Here is an 18,631-nt window from a genome sequence, read left to right on the forward strand (position 1 = left end):
AGTCATTAACTTAAAAAAATATAAAATGGCTTTAATTTTCGGGTCCAAAAACACCTATAATTATTAAGTGTTTCTTAATAAAAACAAAAAATAAATGGTTGAGAATAAGGACAATGTAGAACGCAGGGGTACGATAATGAGTGAAAAAGGTATTCCTTTTTCTTACATTTTTAATACAAGAGTAGAGAAACATTGGTGATCCTATCATAACTGGGCATGTCCCTTTACGTGCGGTTTCCACTGTTACCCACTGCTTCTACATGTATCGTGTAATTTTATGTATTGGATAGATGTCGGTCTAGGCTCTAGCCCAGTTAATGAAAGGAGAAAGATGGTTTGCCGGGTACTGAACGGAGAAGGCATTGCCGCCATTTTGCCCTCTCATGAGTATTAGATCAATCATCTTCTTCTTACACGATTCTTTATCTCCCCAACCATTCTGTCTCTTCTTCTCTTTTTGCCCATTGCCCATTGCCCATCAAGTGTTTTGTTCATCCATGTTATTAATTATTGATATCCAAGCATTTATTTTACGCTTCTTATGTGTGGATGATTATCAACTACCGAGTATGATTCTTCATTCTTCACTGGATACACAGTTTTTATTGCATTCTCTTTTTCTTTTATAATCCCATAATTATACTTCATTAATTGTTTTTTACTTTTATTTATTTAATATTTCACAAATTTCAACTCTTCATACTTTCAAATTAATTATTTAACAATTTTTTAATTTACTTCTCATACCTAAATTACTTTTTTTTTTGTTATATTTGTTTATTTAAATTACTTAATACATATTTTTTTTTTTATAAATTTAAACATTTTTCATTTTTTAAATAAAAGGTTGTCCGTACAATGTTCAATACTTCTCAAGTACGTGGATTCCTTTTTCAGCCTGATTTTCGTAAGATAAAAACTTTTATAGCAGCAACTATAAGTTTATTGCAATAATAGAAATTAGGATAGATTTATCATGAAAATATGTTTTTTCATTTCAGGGTAAACTAATTTTGACGGATTAGATCCTCTGCAATTTTCGTGATCCGAGGATATTGGAATTTCACATGTCCTGCTTCTGCCCCATTATCAACATGAGAAAACCATCCAACAAAAATCAAACTACAAATTCCCAAAAGCTACCACGTTAAACGTCCAAAGGAGAACCAAAACCATCTTTCATTCAGCTCTGTATGTAAGGCAAAGAATATGCACGGGGACAAGATCACAAGAATGATACAGATCAATTATGAATACAGAACATGTTACAATATTGAGTGTACCCTTCTAATAACAATCAGACATTCTCACCTGCAACTTAATACGCTACAGCTTTACAATGGAAAAAACAAACGCCTGTGGCAGGTTCGGCTCCCTGCTCCAAGGGTACATGTTGAGGAACAATCTGAAACACAACCACTTGATGATAGGGTTGCGATAACTCCATCAGCAATTTAAAGGCCAGGTCATCATATAGTATAGTTAAGCACTGTTGGCTGTTCAATTCGGCTTCTGATGTCTCTATTGAGCTTTTGCTAGACTTCTAGATGGGCCATGCAACAATTTGACAAATCCAAGGAAACTTAATTTTCCATCAGTGTGTCGAATCCAGTCATGAAGAACAGCATAAACAGGGACAGATGGACCAAGCCCAAGCTCCTGATTATTTAGTTAAAACCATTATGAGAAATGTATTTGCATAACTATGAAATGTGGTCGCTGTTTACATATAGGTGACTCGAATAATAATATGATTATGAGGAATAAGGAAAATTAATATACTATCACAATGCAACACCATGAAAGTTCAAAAAGGTAGATATTTTCATTTATATAATAATCAGCATGGTAACATTAATGTAATAATCAGTATAAAGATTTACAAGACATGTATGCATAAACTATCATTATAGTCAAATCAAACATACCGAAGCTAGCTCGTCAATGGCTATAGCCTTATTTCCATCCTTTTCAAAAAGGTCATAGGCACATCGGGCACGTTGCTCCCACCGGTCAAGTGTCTCAAGTTGATGAACACTAAGTGCAGCTGCACAGAACTCATCAAAATCCATCCTTCTATATTGTAATGCATTAAGCTGCCACTCAAATTATTCGTATCAATAAGACAGTAACCACTGCAGCTACAAAATACCATTTGAATAATTTACTGAGGCATTCTACATTCAAACCATAGCACTTACTGATGCCAGAAAATCAGGAATGCGTGACTCCTTCATTGCATCTGTTGCACTTTTCATCAAGACCTGGCCAGCGCAAATTAGTGAGATGACAAACACCCTCCTCTTAATATCTTATATATAAAAGAATTTGAAACAAAACCAACCGCTTTGATATTTTCCAAGCTAATGGTGCCATTTTTGTTTGGCTCTAAAAGTGCAAACTGCTCCTTGAAATAAATTAGCTCATCAACAGTTAATGTCTTAGACAGAGCCTGTCCCATTGCCCATGAAAAAAATATTCTAATGAGTTATTCAGAGGCACATATAGTGTGATCATGATTAAAAAAAGAAAAGCAGTAGGAACAAACAAAATAACAGAAAGAAGCAATGCTCAAGTGACACCAAACAGATTGAAAAGGAAAAATGTATATGTAGGAACTTTTTGTCATGTCATTAACTCCAAATCGAAATTTCCAAAAAACATTTCATTTATAGGAAAAAAAAACATGAGTCTGCCTAGTTATAAACAAAATAAATTAATCAACAGGGTTGCTACTCAGATGATTCAGGCAACAATCAACTTGCTAAGCCAGAAACATAAAACTTTAAAGTGATCTCTTGGATATGTAGTATACCTATTAAACAGGTGAAGAACATGAGACCTAATGGAGACCACAGTTGCATTAGTGAAAATCAATAGGAATGATATCAAAGGATAATGAAGTGTACAGTTCTTCCAAAGCTCATTTTCATTCAATATCAGGTTTTATTAAAGCAGACAAAATTTTACACAAACCGACATACCCTTAAGGCTGCTTTTCGTAGAGATGAGGAGCGCATGTATGCCTTCATGAGCTTGAATATTAGAATATCCATAACTTTAACATCCTTAGAGTTTTTAATCCATGGATGACCTGTAGTACATAAGTAAGTAAGAAAATGGAAGTATAAGCACAAGGCCAGCAATGATTGCTGAGAAAACTCACTTAATGCCTGTGCTGCAGACATTCTTTTCCGTGGATCTTTATTTAGTAATCGCTTAACAAAACTCCTTGCCTCATCTGACAGAGATGGCCAAGGAGGTTCATCAAAACTTGGATCAGCTTTCAATACAGCACGAAAGATACCAGACTCAGTCCGGGCCCAGAATGGACGGCTGCCACACAATAAAATATATGCAATAACTCCAATACTCCAGACATCAGCCTCTGTACTATAAGCTCTATGTAGAACTTCAGGGGCCACGTAGTAAGCGCTGCCAACAATATCATTAAGTCTTTCATCTGTAAAGCACAAAAAAAAAGTAAAAAAAAATGAAGCAAGTCCATGATAATAAATGGATGGAACACATGTAAAAGGAACCAAAATTTACCTGGTTTAACAAAATCCGACAACCCAAAGTCTATTGCCTTCAGCTCTGAGTTCTCGTCCTTGGATGTGAACAAGAAGTTCTGATCCAAAAATTAGCCATCCTTAGAAGTTATGCTTGATAAGTATTAGAAGACCAACCAATCCATATACAAAATAAAAAAAAATCCCAACTGTCTTATAGCCTGTTTGTATTAGATTATTACAAACACACTATGTTGAGTAAAGGAAGAGTACTTTCCTTCTTCTCATAAATACCAAACTAAAAAATGCCAACCATCTTATAGCATGTATTAGATTATTACAAACACAATCCATGTTGAGTAAAAGGAACAGTATTTCCCTTCTCATAAATACCAAAAAAACTGTGAATGGTGCATCGAAAATTGCGTTTTTCCCTTTTTTGGCTGGTTGAATATTAACCAAACACTTTTACTAAATACGATAAAACAGTAAAGGATTACATTTATAGATAAGAAAATAGTTTCCAGAGCTTCCGTTTTCTTTTTCTACTGTGTTTCTTCCTAACAGATAAAGAAAATTACAAAATAATAGGAAAAAGTCTATCATTAATGGAAAAGATACTTCATACATTTTGACTATCTGACTACTTAAGTTGAGCTCAATATTATGCTACAAAAAGAGAAAAAAAGAAGAAGAAGAAATATACAAAAAATATTGCAAATATACTCCACCTCTGGTTTAAGATCACGATGCACAACACCTTGTAGATGGCAAAAAGCAACAACATTCAGTATTTGTCTCAAGACAGTTTTTGCATCTTCTTCAGTGTATTTCCCACCTCTGAAAGAGCAAGAGATATCTTATAGCCATCAATACCACATTTCACCTCTTTCAATCATTTTCATTTATCCCCAATTTCAATCAACACCATACGAATTCTAAACATTCAGAAGAATGTATATTTTAAAAATAAAATAAATACCTTGACAATATTCTGTCCAACAGCTCTCCTCCTTCGCACAATCTAGGAGATGCATGAGAGTTTAAGAAACATTGTTATTTATAAAATCCATCACATTTTCCTTGCTTAATTATCCAAAAATAAGAGGAAAAATTATCTTGATTATATAAATCAAATTAACACAGAATATGAAATTTAGCATTTAACTTAAATGAGCAACATAATTAAAGCTTACTCCATTACTATGTAGACATTATCATCGTCTTCATATGCATCATAGAATTGTACTAGATTCTTGTGTCCAGTCAAAGCTCTCAATAATTTAACTTCCCGTCTCACATCCTCAATAGCAATGGCAGTGGTCATCTACAATTAAAACAGATTATTATATAGATCTGAAGAAGAAAATCCTTGTGCATGAATCACGTGAGTTTGCTTCATTTTTCACCAAAGATAATTTTATTATATAATTTTAAGACCCTAGAGGTGTTTAAATCAATAAATTACAAGGCGCATGCACAGCAATAAATCACGAATTCTGTTAAAGATTGGAAATGGATCCTCATGTTAAGTTTTCACACTACCTTGTCATGTGAAAATTTCATGTCTATTTCTCTCTTCATAAATATTCATAAATTTTCATAAAGCCCCACTTATTTAATGCCTAGATCCATTCCCATTAAAGGTCCAACACATGGAACCGTGACAAAGTAGCTTAAAGGTAAATATTAAAATTAAGACTAGAATAACAATTAAAACGAAACCACAGATCCATACTTGACTATAGGCTATGGAACCCATTCGAGTGGAATCCTTATTCCTTCCCTCACATCCAACACTAGCGTTGAAAATTTGAACCAGTCATTTCATTTACCTCAACAATTTGCCATGCTTGTGCAGAATTCAGAAATCAGGAATATTTTAGAAAGCACAAACCGACACAATTTTTCCTATGGCAAAGTAGAAAGAAGCGCAAGGCCAGCTCAATTGGGAAGCCTAATTCATTCAATAAAATCTACAATAACTAACAAGCTAAATGAATCACCCACCACAGTCTTTAAAAACTAGTAACAGAAAAAATCAATAGGAATAACAATTAACTATGCATTGCATGTGAATGTGAAATTGTGAATGTTGTTGGAAACCTTGGCTTTTGGAATCACTTTGACAGCCACTTGTTGGCCTTTGAGCTCTCCTTTTTTCAACTTTGCAACACAGGTGTACCCAAAATGGCCTCTTCCAACCTCATCTCCGACATCATATTTGTTTTCGAAATGCTTCGAGAATCCAAAGTTCTTGTCGAGCCCCGGCCCCACCTCCACCGCCTCGCCGCCTTCCGGTATGGTAGCCTCGTTGGGCTTCACCGAGCCGTGGCGCCGCGCCAGCACGGCTCTTATGTGCTTCGCCGGAGACGGCGGCGGAAACGGCCGCTTGAAAAACCGGCGCGGCGAGGCCGGCGACTTCTTGGAGAACAAGTAGTGGGCGGGACTCGGACTGTAGAACGGGAAAAACGGAGATCTCTTACCGCTCTCTGACTCCTTCCTCTCGTGGCTAGGGTTTTCGCCATTGACAGAGCTCGCGTGAGGTTCGGCACTGTGTTTGGCTGTGACGGAATTGTGTTGAGTATCAGATTGAGGTGAGGATGGGATGGGTTTCGATGTGCAAAGACCCATTCGATTCTTCTTCTACCCCACAACGAACACGCGCAGTGTGGTGAATCCAAGTCAACGCATTGCATGTAATGGTAGTGAATGGATCATCAATGTGCTTAAATTGAAAAAAGAAAATAGAAAAATAGAAAGAAGAAGAAAAAAACTCTTTCAGGGAGCTATTGAAGTGGAACTGAAATGTGGGTTTTGGAAAAGTTAAGGTTGGTTGATCATGGAGAGTGTTGGTTTAACAATGGTGGGGACTGATGAGAGGGAGAAGAACAGGAACAACAACAAGCGAGTAAAAATTTTTTATAAAAAGAGAAAATGAAATGCCGAAAGTTTCGCTCTCGTTTCAGTTGATTTTGGCGACTGATTTGTTTAGATTTCAGACAATAAAGTAAAAATACAAAAGTTTGTATTGCTTAAAAATTCAAGTTTCTGAGTAGAAAAATATAAAAATAAAAAATTGTGGTGGTTTGTTTTTTTCTTTTGGGTACAGAATGCTGTGGGTTTTTGTTGGGACTTGGAAATTCTAACTTGGAATAATAAAAGGAAGGTGTGATATAATAAATCCAGTGGTCCTCTTATTCCTATTTACTACTAGTATTTGCTATTTACTCTTCCTATATGTTATCCCTTTCTTCTGTTCATTTTTATTTACTGTATTTAAAAAAATGATATTAATAAAACTAAAAATATTTTTTTAATTCTTGTATCAACTCCTTAAAATTACAGATAAAAAATATAGAAATATATATATATATATATATATTTAAAAAAATCTTTTTACACTAGTTTACGTTTAAAAATTTTTATATTTGAGTTTGTCATTTAACTTAAATCTAATACATAATAAAATAATAAATTATAACACTTAAAATTTAAATTAAATAAAATATTTAGATTGAGTATAAGAATTTTTAAACTTATACTACTATTATTTATATATATATATATATATATAATAATAAAAATTACTTTATTTTTAGAAGACTACAAATTTAGATTTGTAGCAACGTTGGTCTAGTCCAAGTAATTTTAAGTTTACTTTAATTTTGTACAAAATAAAAGTTTATAAATTTACATAATTTTAAATTTCTTTTTATCTCATATTCAAAATAAAATATTTTCGTCAGAAAAAGAGACTGTAAAGATAATTAAAGCCACATAATTGATAAGAACTCAAACCATCAACACATTAATGTGATTTTAAATTTAACATTTTGTTTACTCGTTTTTATCAATTTTGACTTTTATCATAGCAATTATTTTCCTCTGGTTTTTCGGGTGGAACTAATTAACTTTCTATCCTGACATGAAGTCGTGTAAACGTGACATAAATAAACATACTTAATATTAAATAAGAACAAAACGAACAATTAATAACAATATACTAAGGAACCGAATTCAATTTTAATTTATGTAACTTAACACGTTCAATCAACTACCTTTCTTGACGTCTGGGTTTGAGATTCTATGGAATGAATCATCCTTTCGGTACAAATGCCAAACAGAATGATCCATTCACTCCCACTACGGAACTACCGCTTCCAAAATTTCAGATATGAACACTATTTTATTATACATAAATAATTCCGCGGATGAGTCTTAAATGGTTATTGTTATGTAGAAACTTTAGTGATTTGTTTCAGAAACTCGTGTCCACGTTTATTTTTATTGCATAAATTATTCAGGTAAAATTTTAATTTTAATTGGAGAATAATTTTAAAAGCATCTAAATATTACAGTTGCGTTTTGTCCTATTAATAACACCATTTTTCAATTGAAATTGAACCTATAAAATATAAGATTGACGCTGATTTTAGTTGTTGAACTAAATTATTATTGAAGGTTCGCAGCTGTTATCAAAGATAAAATGCAAGAGTTGTTAATCTTAGTGAGAGAAGCATATTATTAATGCTTATGAAATTGCGTCTAAATTCTATCTTGTTGCATTATTGTATCACTCTCATTATTATTATGTTTTCCTTTCTGTTCTCTTTGTTTTTGAATTGGAACTTCATCAGAAGACTCAATACACCATCAACATTGTGCATTCTTCTTGCTTCCCACTCACTACGCCATCACCATAATTCAGCTCCCCACGTAAAATGTTTCTCTGCAATTTCATTTTACTTTACCGCTTTAAAAGCAGAAAAACGGCATAGCCCACAGATCTGACCCTTATGCTATGTTTCAGGACTTTATGATCAGCTAGTATTGCGTTCTTGATCAGCACTAGATCATTTTTGCTGAACGAGTAGGGTTAGGGATACATAATTTAACATAATAATTTAATTAGTAACAAAGAATGTACTAGTTTTATTTTTTGAAGTAAATTGCTATTCTGTTGGTACCCTTTAATTACAAGAGGTTGATATTGCTATAATTAAGAGGTTGATTAAAAATGAAGTAACACTGCTCATAAATAGAAGCCCTGTTTCAACTCTCTAATTATTAATTAATTCCTTCTATTAGAGATTTAATAGCGACAAGCTACCTTCTGAAGTTCTGATCATCACATCAGCAGTGTTGAGACAGGAAATCAACGTTACTTAAGAACGTATATGTATTATATGCATATGTAATTAGAATCATTTAATGTGTTTTTATTTTTGGCTGAATAGAATCATTTAAGTTCGACTCACGTGAAACATCATTTTTATATATATTTGGACACATACATATATTGTCTTACTTATTGCTAAAATCCTGTCCATTATGATCATGTTATTTGCTGCACTTGATTTCTAGTTTTGACTTGTGTTTTATATTGATGACGCTAAATGCTGATAATGACTTGCTGAAAGACTATGCTTGTGGCATTTGGCGCCAAACCCTGAGGTAATTATTGACACCCCTAATTGTATGATGGTGTTTTTGAAATGAGCACTCCTACAAAATCAGGGGAGGGGGAATAGCCATATGTAGAATCTTCAAATGTTTTGTTATATAATGAGTTTTATATCATAAATTGAAAACAACTTACAAGAATTATAAAATTGCTGGTAAGATCTTTCAAATGCACCTAATCTGTAAAATTTGATTTGATTTGGACTATCTCTGGGGTATGTGTGTGAGAGAGAGGATAAGATGAAACATTTGAAAATTATAATTGAATTTACAATAGAAAGTTTGACTTGGTGAAACAATAATGATACATGTAAAAAGATGTTTGTAGTAATGATGCTGCTAAGAATCCAACACAAAGAAATCTTTAATGGAAGTCAAAGAGGTAAGAACCTCAACGGAAAGTGATGGTGGGGAGAGTGAGAAAGGGTGAACATGCACGAAGAAGACATGGTGGTTCACGCATTGATAGCAACCTCTGAATTTTATACGAGAGAGCCCCACTATTGATGCGCATGCTTACCCTCCTCATCCTCAACAAACAAGAAAAGAAACAAAAATATCAATATTGCCACCCTTTCCCTATCCATCTTTCTTTGTCCTCGTCACTTTCCCTTCCATTCTACATTAAACAAAACTCAAGAAATGCATATTTTCAAATGTTAAAAGGGAAAACAGAAAGCGAAATCAAGATTCATTCTTTGTCAGTATTCATCTCAGTTTCAATTCCTTCATGTGACTAATCAGCTGGCGTCAAATTTTCAAAGAAAAAAAGTATGTGAATCACATGTCAGATTTATTCTACCGGATCTGAAAATATCTAAAATAACTTTAGAGTTACCCCATATCAACATATTATAAGCTTAAGGACAAACACTTTCTTAATTTTTACTCCTGCTCAACCAAGTTACAAGCTAAATTTATAGTACATATGTGCGGGTTTATATGTATTCTAATATCATTTAATAACTATACAATAAATGCACTTAGATTTTTATTTTTTTACTAAATTTAGACTATAGAAAGAAAAGCAACTTTTATTAAATTTAAATAGAAGTACTGCATACATTTTTAACAACACGTAAACAGGCCCCTAAAATATTATTTTATTATACATTTATAAAATACAAGTTTGCAAAGGTTTACAAGAGCAAATGCAAATAGATATATCTAATTAACCGCCCTACAATTTGTCCTTATTTGTCCCTGTTGTCCTGTGAGCACACCAATGCGACCCATTTTCTCTATTGACACGGCAAAGTCTTTGAAGAAGAGAAGAGGCCACTTGCTATAGTTGATGATCAATGAAGCAGTTATGTTGTCACCCAAAAGAGCTTGGTCTGACTGAAGCAACGCCGAATTGTTGACAAGATTTTTGTAATACATGTTATCAAATGTGTTGGTAGTGACGGGGTCTAAGGGAGCTAAATTGGTGTCAGAATCAGCTTGATTTGGGCACAGTTTTAGCAAACCTTGTAGAAGTGAAGCATCAAGTGTTGGATCAGATTTTCCAGAGCCACCAAAGTCGAAGAGCCTTGGCTTGAATGTGAAGCATTGAGCAAAGCCAAAGGTGTGGGCACCTACATTTAGTGTACATACACATGAAACTTGTAAACTTGGTCTCATCACTAGCCAGTATGTAGCAAATAGTGCTGTTTATTGACCAAATCTAAGAAGCTGCTACATGTATGCAGCAGGAACATGCCCCTACTCAGTAAATTCTCGTTACTTCAGATTTCAAGTTGTAGCTGATCAGAAACTAATCAGAAGAGTGTTTTAGGAAAATATTTAATTTTGTTAAATTAACTAATTTAGGAAAATTTTAGAAGAATTGTATCCAACTTGTTAGTAGAGCAGTTAAAACTGATAAACTTAGAGCAAGAATTTAGCGTAAGAATTTAATTTAGCTTTAAATGGCAAGAGCGAAGCATATAAACGTGAAGGAAACAAACCTGAGAGCACTGCCACATCCTTCTTTTCAAGACCCTTTGATACAAACTTGGCGGTGATGTTTTCTAGAGGTTCAAAGGGTGATGGCAAGTTATTTGCCTCACTCTCACTTGCTGTTGTACCATCTCTACGACCAAGTGGTACAGCCCAAAATGGGCCTTTGCTCTGAAAATTTTCAAAAATGTTTTAATATGTTTGGCGTATACATTGAATAAGAGGTCATCACCAATTAATTGAAGATTAGTCTCTTACAAGATAAACAGCTTCTCTTGCTGCTAGAGCAAGTAAATCAGCACATGACACTGTGGATGGACAAGCCTTCTCCAACGCAGCCTTGATTGTGTCAATGACCTCAAATCCCCTAATTGAATTTTTATTTGGCAGTGCATTTTTCTCCCCCTTTAGAGTGCTCGTATCGTCAAGTAGCACAGACGCATCACACCCCTGTAATACGAAAATAAATAAAACTGAGGTATAATATCATGTGTTTTTAGTATTGTTCTCCACCTCAATAACATACAATAATATTAAACAGTACTAGTACTTGAGGAATAAGATATGAATTTTATATTAAAAATTGAAAGAAGCACATATAGTCAACCAAATAATATTAAGGTTCTAAGGTAAGGGAAACTGAAGGAATACAAAAATTACTCCTTTTTTTTTCCTTCCTCATTGGAACATTCTACAAAAATTACTCCCTTAAACTAAATTTAAATATCTAAAAGTAAAAGATTGTTATTAAAAAATAAAATATTTATTACATTTTTATATCTTTAATTTAATAAAATATTTTTTAAATAAAAATTTATTACTTTAGAAAGCTTAAAAACTTAACAAAAATTATCCCAACTAAAAGAATAACTAAAATTGAGACAGCTTATTTACATTGGCGAAACAATCATGAAAATGAAGGCGCAAGAGAGAAGCAGCAATCCTTGAGTCTTTGGACATAGCTGACCGGACATTGTATCGAACAATTCCAGTCAGGTTTGGACAACTTGTGTCGTAGAAATTATAATAAAGTTGACAACTTGCTAGAGGACTAAGGAACACAAGCCCAAATATGAAAACAGACAGAAGCTTAGAAGTACCCTCCATAAATTGAAACTAGAATAACTACAGGGGAGGTTAGTTAAGTTAACAACTCGATTAGAATTGCACAATGAAGTTGGAAATTCAAGCCATTTATAGGAGAAAAAAGCTCTTACTAGCTTGGTTTTTATGGAGAGTGGTAGAGCCACTATGTATCCATGTCTCTATCACCTAAGTACGAAGTCCAAATTGTCTGCTCCTTTTGTTTTGATATAACAAAGTTCGAATTTCGTTAATGGATTTAATTAAGAACTTGGGCAGTCCCACATTATGAGTCACAAAGTTAACAATTGCTCTAAGTGACAAGATGATGCAACATAACAATATATCTCTAATGAAAACACAGCCTCAAGTCTACTAAAAAGTTTAATGCATAGTTGATAGGTATACAAGAGGCTAAAACAGTTTCCACCATGAGTCATAAGCAACCATACAAGCATATTTGGACGCTATACTGAACTCAAAAACTTTAAAAATATTAAATTCTGCGTTCCTATCACTTATACGTTGCTTAACTTTTCTATTTTTATTTAATATAAAACTTTTTCATTCATACGTAACTTTAATAAGAATATTTTTCAAATGCATGAATATGAAAAATATAAAATAATGGAAGTGTAGTTGACACTTGATGTCTCATGAAGAATGTGGTGCTTGAAAGAGTATAATTAATATCAGTGTGCTCTCTCTGTCTATTTTTTCCTACTTGTCCTTATACTGCCAAGGTCTAGGTTGCACTTTGAAGATAAGTTGTACGCATTGTGGGAGTTGGAGAAGAGTTTTCAAAGCAGAAATTATAAACAAATATCGAAAGTGCGTGACATTTGACTGTGTTCTGTGAATATGTCATGTGGTGGAATGTGTGTGTACAGTCATGATAAAAGCTAGCAAAACATGAAAACCCGGCATTTTGTGGGAAATGACATGATCAAGCTCATGCAACTGCTATTATGTAAGGTATATGTTTTGTTTTGTTTATAGAAACTAGTCAACCGTAGGTAATATTTTTAATTAAAACAAGTTAATGTTTTAACTCAAATGATAAAAGATATTATTATCTAATATCATTGGTAAGGGCATTAGTGATAAGTTTAAATTTCTAATGTTAGGCAGAATCAAATCTCAGTTAAAAGGGATAAAGTCTGGTTACGTTGAATTGATGAAAAGTGATAGAATGGAGTAAAATGAAATAAAATAATTCTAAATATTATTATTTAAATTATTTAAAATATGATTGAACAGAGGGAAATTAAATAGAATGTATATTAACACATTTCATCTAGTACTTCTTCTTCTCCAATTTGATATAAAATAAGTTATTATACACATAGACGCAAAATTTTAGATAATGTTGACAGTGATGTGTTTTGGACCTGGAGGCTAGAAGAAGATAAATTGGATTAGAACAGTGGCCTTATTATCCAAAACTAAAATAATTGAATCTTTGATTTCCAACTTGGACTCCAGCGAAGAAATAGTGCGGTTTATAGAATGGGTGTTCCTTTAATTAATTGAATCTCAGTATTCCACATTCTGCACATGGAGAACTAAATTCCTAGTCATTGTTGGCCAGTTCATGTTCCATTATTTATTGACCATAACTTGTGTAGTTTTCCTCTTCCACACAAGGAAATAACTTTACTCTCTTATCATGAAAATATTTTGTTTATTTTCATAACTTTTTACATTATATTCTTTAGCATAATTGAATTGTCTGCTGTACTGTAGAATATTCTGATGTATAAATTAAGGGACGAAGGTGTCGAGGTCTTTAGTTAGGTCCTTGACCAAAAACGAAAACAATCTTAGTTAGGTCACCTATATCAACAGGTTTAACATAATCATGTAAACCAGAAACAGGTTTAACAAGAAATAACACAAAAACGGCAAGGATAATAAGGAAATAATAAAACAAAGGTAGTATATTTGTCCACTTTTTTAATTGGCAAAATTAATGAACAAGTGTCTCCTATGAATTTATTATTTTCTACATATTTCTTTCCTAAACCAAAAACATTTAAGTTTCTTTTCTTTTGACTAATTTCTTTTTCATTATCTTCTTTCTTGCCAATTTTACATATGTCAGACATAATTTTAAAAAAAATTTAAAAATTGAGAAAAAAAATTTTGATAAAAAAATATTTGAAAAAATTATCTACTAAATTTTAAAAAATGATTTCTTAAAATAGGACCCTCTAGTTTGATCCTTAGACAGTTAAGTACACCAAATTCTTCCAATATTATACATTTGGGCTATATCTCGCCCAAATGTATTCCATCATAACTGCATAAGCACGGTATACAAATATTAATAACATTTTTTTATTATTAATTAGAGTTCATTAAAAAGTGTATTAAAAGAAATACGTTAAAAATTATTTTATTATCATTTTTCAAATGTAAAATTCAAAAGATTTCCACATTTCTTTTTGTCATTACAAATGATTTTTATGCAGTAGTATGTCAAAATAGTTCTTAAACTTATTGATTACTTTAATTTATAACATTACAAAAATATTATTTTTATCCTTAGGTTTGTTAAATGATTTGCTGTTATCAAAGAATAATTATTTTAATTCCGTAAGTTACAAGAAAATAAGGACTAAGACTTTTGGTAATTTTAAAAACAGCATTGTTACAAGTTCAAGAAATAAATTAATTAATACCCGTAATTTCAGGAACAATATTATTCAAAACACATTTTAAATGCTATTTTTTAAAAGTGCATCATATATTCATTCATGAATGTGACCTGAGCCAATTAACTGACACATAATTTTTTAATTTAATTTGGAAAATAAGTTACTTCACTTTATCATTGAAATTATATTACTTGAATCCCACCAGCTCAATAGAGTTAACATGAGCACCTTGTGATTCAGATCAAACAACTTCATCCTACATGTTTTCACCCCCCAAAAAAAAAAGACTTCATCCAACATGTAAAAGGGGAAAAGGAACCCTACTTTAATGGTAACAGGTTCCTCAACAAGTGAAAATAATCATTGAAATTCCCAACACAGTTTGATAGGGTAAACTCAAACTCAGCTTGTAAAGGCAACCCAAGAGACAGGAAGGAAGAATTTCCAATAAATCTCAATAAAAAGCAAAACTTTTTCCTATTTAATTATGATCATACATAAATTCTCTAATAAAGGGGTAGAGGGGAAGGAGCATCTCTATATCTAATACCTAATAACATATTGCTAATAACACTGATGATTGAAATTTGATCCAAGACTTCAACAGAAGTTACAGCACAAAAAATCAAAGAAACCTTGTGAGCAGTCATAGCAGCAAGAACAACTGCAATTCCACAAACTAAAGTTAGAGAATTCAATCATACATAAAATACATGATATATGTATCCGAGAGTCACATAAATTCTTACAAACGCAATTGAAGAAAGAGAAGAAGATTACCACTCATTGATGAGTTTGTCTTGTGCATCATCCCCACCTTGGTAGTTGGTGGTAGAAAGTTCAATGGATTGTGTTGGAGGAGGTTCCATCGTTCTCTCTCTCTCTCTCTCTCTTGAAGAAAAGGAAGAATATGACAAGTGAAGCTAAGCAGTGAAAGTGAAATGGGAGGATGCTAGAAATAAATGCACGTGAATGCCCTTGTCACCAGGTCACAAGCGTTACAAAAGCCAAAAGAATCAAATCTCATTCTTAATTTTATGGTGCCACAAATATATGCTTTTTTTACCATATAAAAACAAAAATGCTAATATGTTATTATGAAAAGGAAAGAAAAAAAAATCAACCATTCTACCTCTTCAATCTCTGCGAAGTACCAATTTCAATGGCTTCTAGTTTTCTTTCTTGAAAATGACCCTATTGTTAAAATGAGAGATATGTTGGATATTTTGATCTTCGTGTCTGATTAATCATTTATCAAACTTTTTTATCGCAGTAAAAAAAATTTAAAGTATTTCAAAATATTTAAATTATATTTTTTAATTTAATTATAATTAATGAGTATTATTATTATTTATTTTGTTTGATTGATACTAATTACTTTAAATTGTGTTTTAATACATTTTTTTTATTAATAGTAACAATAATTAATGAGTATTACTATTTGATTATTTTCATTTTTCTTAATTGTGATATTTATTTAAATCAATTGATACTTATTACCTTAAACTATTCTGATGGCACAATTAATTTTATTAATTATATTTATTTTTAATTAAGTATAATTTATTATAATATTTTAAACTGCAACAACGTTATTTTTAAAAGGAGACCTGAGATTTCTTTTAGATATACTCTTCATGTTCTTATTCTGTAAAATATTCTAAGTAAATAATTTTATTTTTAAGTTATTTTATTTTTTAGTTAATCTCTTATAAAAACTTTGTTATATGTTGAGGAAATTTTAAGAAAAAAGCTACTTGGTACATCTCATACCATTTGTTCAACATACAAGAATTTATCCTCAACCATTTTTATTTTTAATAATGGTCTGCACTTTATTTGAGAAATTTTAATTTATTTTTTAATAAAATTACTATATTATCTCTTGAATTGGATTTTTTTATTAAAAAATCAGTTATTTTTTATTTTATTTTATTGTAGAAAATGATGATAATGGTTAAAATTAGTCAAATTATGATAAAAATTATAGAAATAAATAAAGAATTAGTATATTTTAAATATAAATTTTGAATTTAAATTTTAAAATTGAATATTGAATATTGAATTTAATTTTAGATTTTGAATTTATATTTTATCTTTTTTTTAATAGAGATCTTGGAAATTGCAACAAAAGTCCTCTCTCCTTTACCCACTCAATAGAGAAAAAGTTTAAAAATTAAAATAATAACATCACATAGGAAGTTAATAAATTAATAGTTTTGACTTAGATATTACGATAAAATAATGATCCAACAATCAGCTGGAAAAAAGGCCGTAAAACAGGGGAAGCAGGACAGATGAAACAGGTGTTGGCTTCCAAGATGGTTTTTCTTTCTTTCTTTCCTTTTTTTTTTTTTTCACAGATTCAATGTGTTTCACTTTTTTTAATGTACATTGGGACTATTTTTAAAAATTATTAAAATAATTTTTAAATTTTGTTAATTTATTCTATTATGTTTAATATAAATTATTAAAATAATATTTTATTTTTGTTAATTTTATAACAAAATTTTATATAAAAAATTATTAGAAAATATTTAATTAAATTATATATCTGAATACATTTTTAATAGATTCTGTTTTCTACTACCAACTAATATGACATTCAAATAATTAATTATCATAATAATATTAATCATTTTTAAAGTAGTATCATTATGTTAGTTAATCCTTTGTATGTTATAACTTTATCATGTTGTAATTATTCTTTTTTTTTCTTTAATCGGTATCTTTACAATTGTGCCAATATTGAAATTAAAGCGTGATTAAATAAATATTTATTAAAAAAAAGTAATATGAATAAATAATTTTATTAGTTAAAATTATTTTATATATCTTAAAGTTTAAAAATTAAACAAAAATATTTCTTAAAAAATTTAAAAAAATGTGAGTTGATATTAACATATGAGACATTACATTTATTTTTCTTTCTTATTTTTGTCTTCTATAAATATTTATTAAAAAGTTTATCATTAAATATATTAAATAATATACCGTTTAACATGCTATTAAATAAATTAAGTTAATTTTAAAATAGAAACTTTGAAAATGTGATTTTTTGTCCAATTTTTTCTTTTTTTTTATAAAGAATTCTTTGAAAAATGAAAAATACAATGGTGTCATTGATTAGTGTGTAATACCAATCTAATGAAAAAAAGACTTTTGGTATTATGTTTTTTTTTTTTACAGGATTTGTGTCGCTGCTGGATCACTCTAATATTAATATATTAACAAAATCTGCTTCTAGATTTTCAAGCAGTGAACTCCGAAGATGCTCGTTACTTACCAAGGCATCATGATAATATCGGTAAAGAACCTACAACAGCTACAGGTGCAAGTCACCAAAAAGTCCGGGTGAACCCAAGCCACTGGCATAATGGTTGAGAAATTCCCTCAGCCCAGTCATTCGAAAATACCCTTTTTTTCCACTGCCATGTTTAACACACATACTGATAATCACAAAATCTCATCGAGAGTGTTGCAGGCCAAGCATAGAGAGTGAGCTTGAATGCTTCAAGAGTAGAGCGAGCAGGGAACAGCGACGCCACTGTAATGTAGAAGTTGTTTTTGTTAGATACGTATCCCATCTCAGGAGAGAAAATTGATGATGCATAGAGAATAAGCAAGACATCATGCAATGTTAGAAATGAAGGAAGTTTACAGAACTAGATTGATGACAACGTTAAGACTGGATAGGGTTTAATAAATGTGGGACATGCTACATACAAGGCTAAAATATAAGAGCCGTGAACAATATAAAGATTTTGAATGTGAGCCAATTTAAGATTAGAGAACAGTGGGCTTTAAGGTTCAGCGGTTGCTTGTCTAAAATGCCTTAGACAAGTTAGACTTAAAACTATCTTACTTATATACCCTTTTAATTGGTTACAAACCCACCAATGAAGGACTTGTATTGCATAGCACACAGGATGGATCATGGATTTTTATTGGTTCAAATATGCAGTAATT

General features: G+C 31.3%; 2 protein-coding genes across 2 annotated transcripts; both read right to left on the minus strand.

Annotated features, from left to right (window-relative positions):
• Positions 1-1,315: 1,315 nt before the first annotated feature.
• Positions 1,316-6,372, minus strand: LOC113868818 (CDPK-related kinase 5-like). The gene is made up of 11 exons (XM_027504736.1): positions 5,619-6,372; positions 4,709-4,839; positions 4,495-4,536; positions 4,244-4,352; positions 3,553-3,631; positions 3,167-3,463; positions 2,985-3,094; positions 2,345-2,452; positions 2,202-2,264; positions 1,929-2,096; positions 1,316-1,659 (listed from the first exon to the last, which is right to left on the minus strand). Exons 1-11 carry the CDS (start codon positions 6,144-6,146, stop codon positions 1,522-1,524), a joined length of 1,773 nt encoding a protein of 590 aa, XP_027360537.1. The 5' UTR covers positions 6,147-6,372; the 3' UTR covers positions 1,316-1,521.
• A 3,698-nt stretch (positions 6,373-10,070) lies between these two features.
• On the minus strand, positions 10,071-12,078 carry LOC113869502 (peroxidase 10-like). The gene is made up of 4 exons (XM_027505843.1): positions 11,814-12,078; positions 11,178-11,369; positions 10,928-11,090; positions 10,071-10,555 (listed from the first exon to the last, which is right to left on the minus strand). The coding sequence occupies exons 1-4, from the start codon at positions 12,024-12,026 to the stop codon at positions 10,146-10,148; spliced, it is 978 nt and encodes a 325-aa protein (XP_027361644.1). The 5' UTR covers positions 12,027-12,078; the 3' UTR covers positions 10,071-10,145.
• Positions 12,079-18,631: the final 6,553 nt, after the last annotated feature.

Source organism: Abrus precatorius, unplaced genomic scaffold, assembly GCF_003935025.1.
Source record: "Abrus precatorius isolate BTA unplaced genomic scaffold, Abrus_2018 Scaffold6, whole genome shotgun sequence".
Taxonomy (NCBI): Eukaryota; Viridiplantae; Streptophyta; class Magnoliopsida; order Fabales; family Fabaceae; genus Abrus; species Abrus precatorius.

Bases quoted from the DNA above. Each gene is read 5' to 3' on its own strand.
- LOC113868818 (XM_027504736.1), bottom strand. From the start codon at position 6,146: ATGGGTCTTTGCACATCGAAACCCATCCCATCCTCACCTCAATCTGAT. The intron at 3,632-4,243 runs GTGGAGTATATT...TTTTTGGATCAG, and splicing joins ATCGTGATCTTAAACCAGAG to AACTTCTTGTTCACATCCAA. The intron at 2,453-2,984 runs GTATGTCGGTTT...GCAATGGGACAG, and splicing joins TACGAAAAGCAGCCTTAAGG to GCTCTGTCTAAGACATTAAC.
- LOC113869502 (XM_027505843.1), bottom strand. From the start codon at position 12,026: ATGGAGGGTACTTCTAAGCTTCTGTCTGTTTTCATATTTGGGCTTGTG. The intron at 11,370-11,813 runs GTAAATAAGCTG...TTCGTATTACAG, and splicing joins TTCATGATTGTTTCGCCAAT to GGGTGTGATGCGTCTGTGCT. The intron at 11,091-11,177 runs GTAAGAGACTAA...GAAAATTTTCAG, and splicing joins CAAGAGAAGCTGTTTATCTT to AGCAAAGGCCCATTTTGGGC.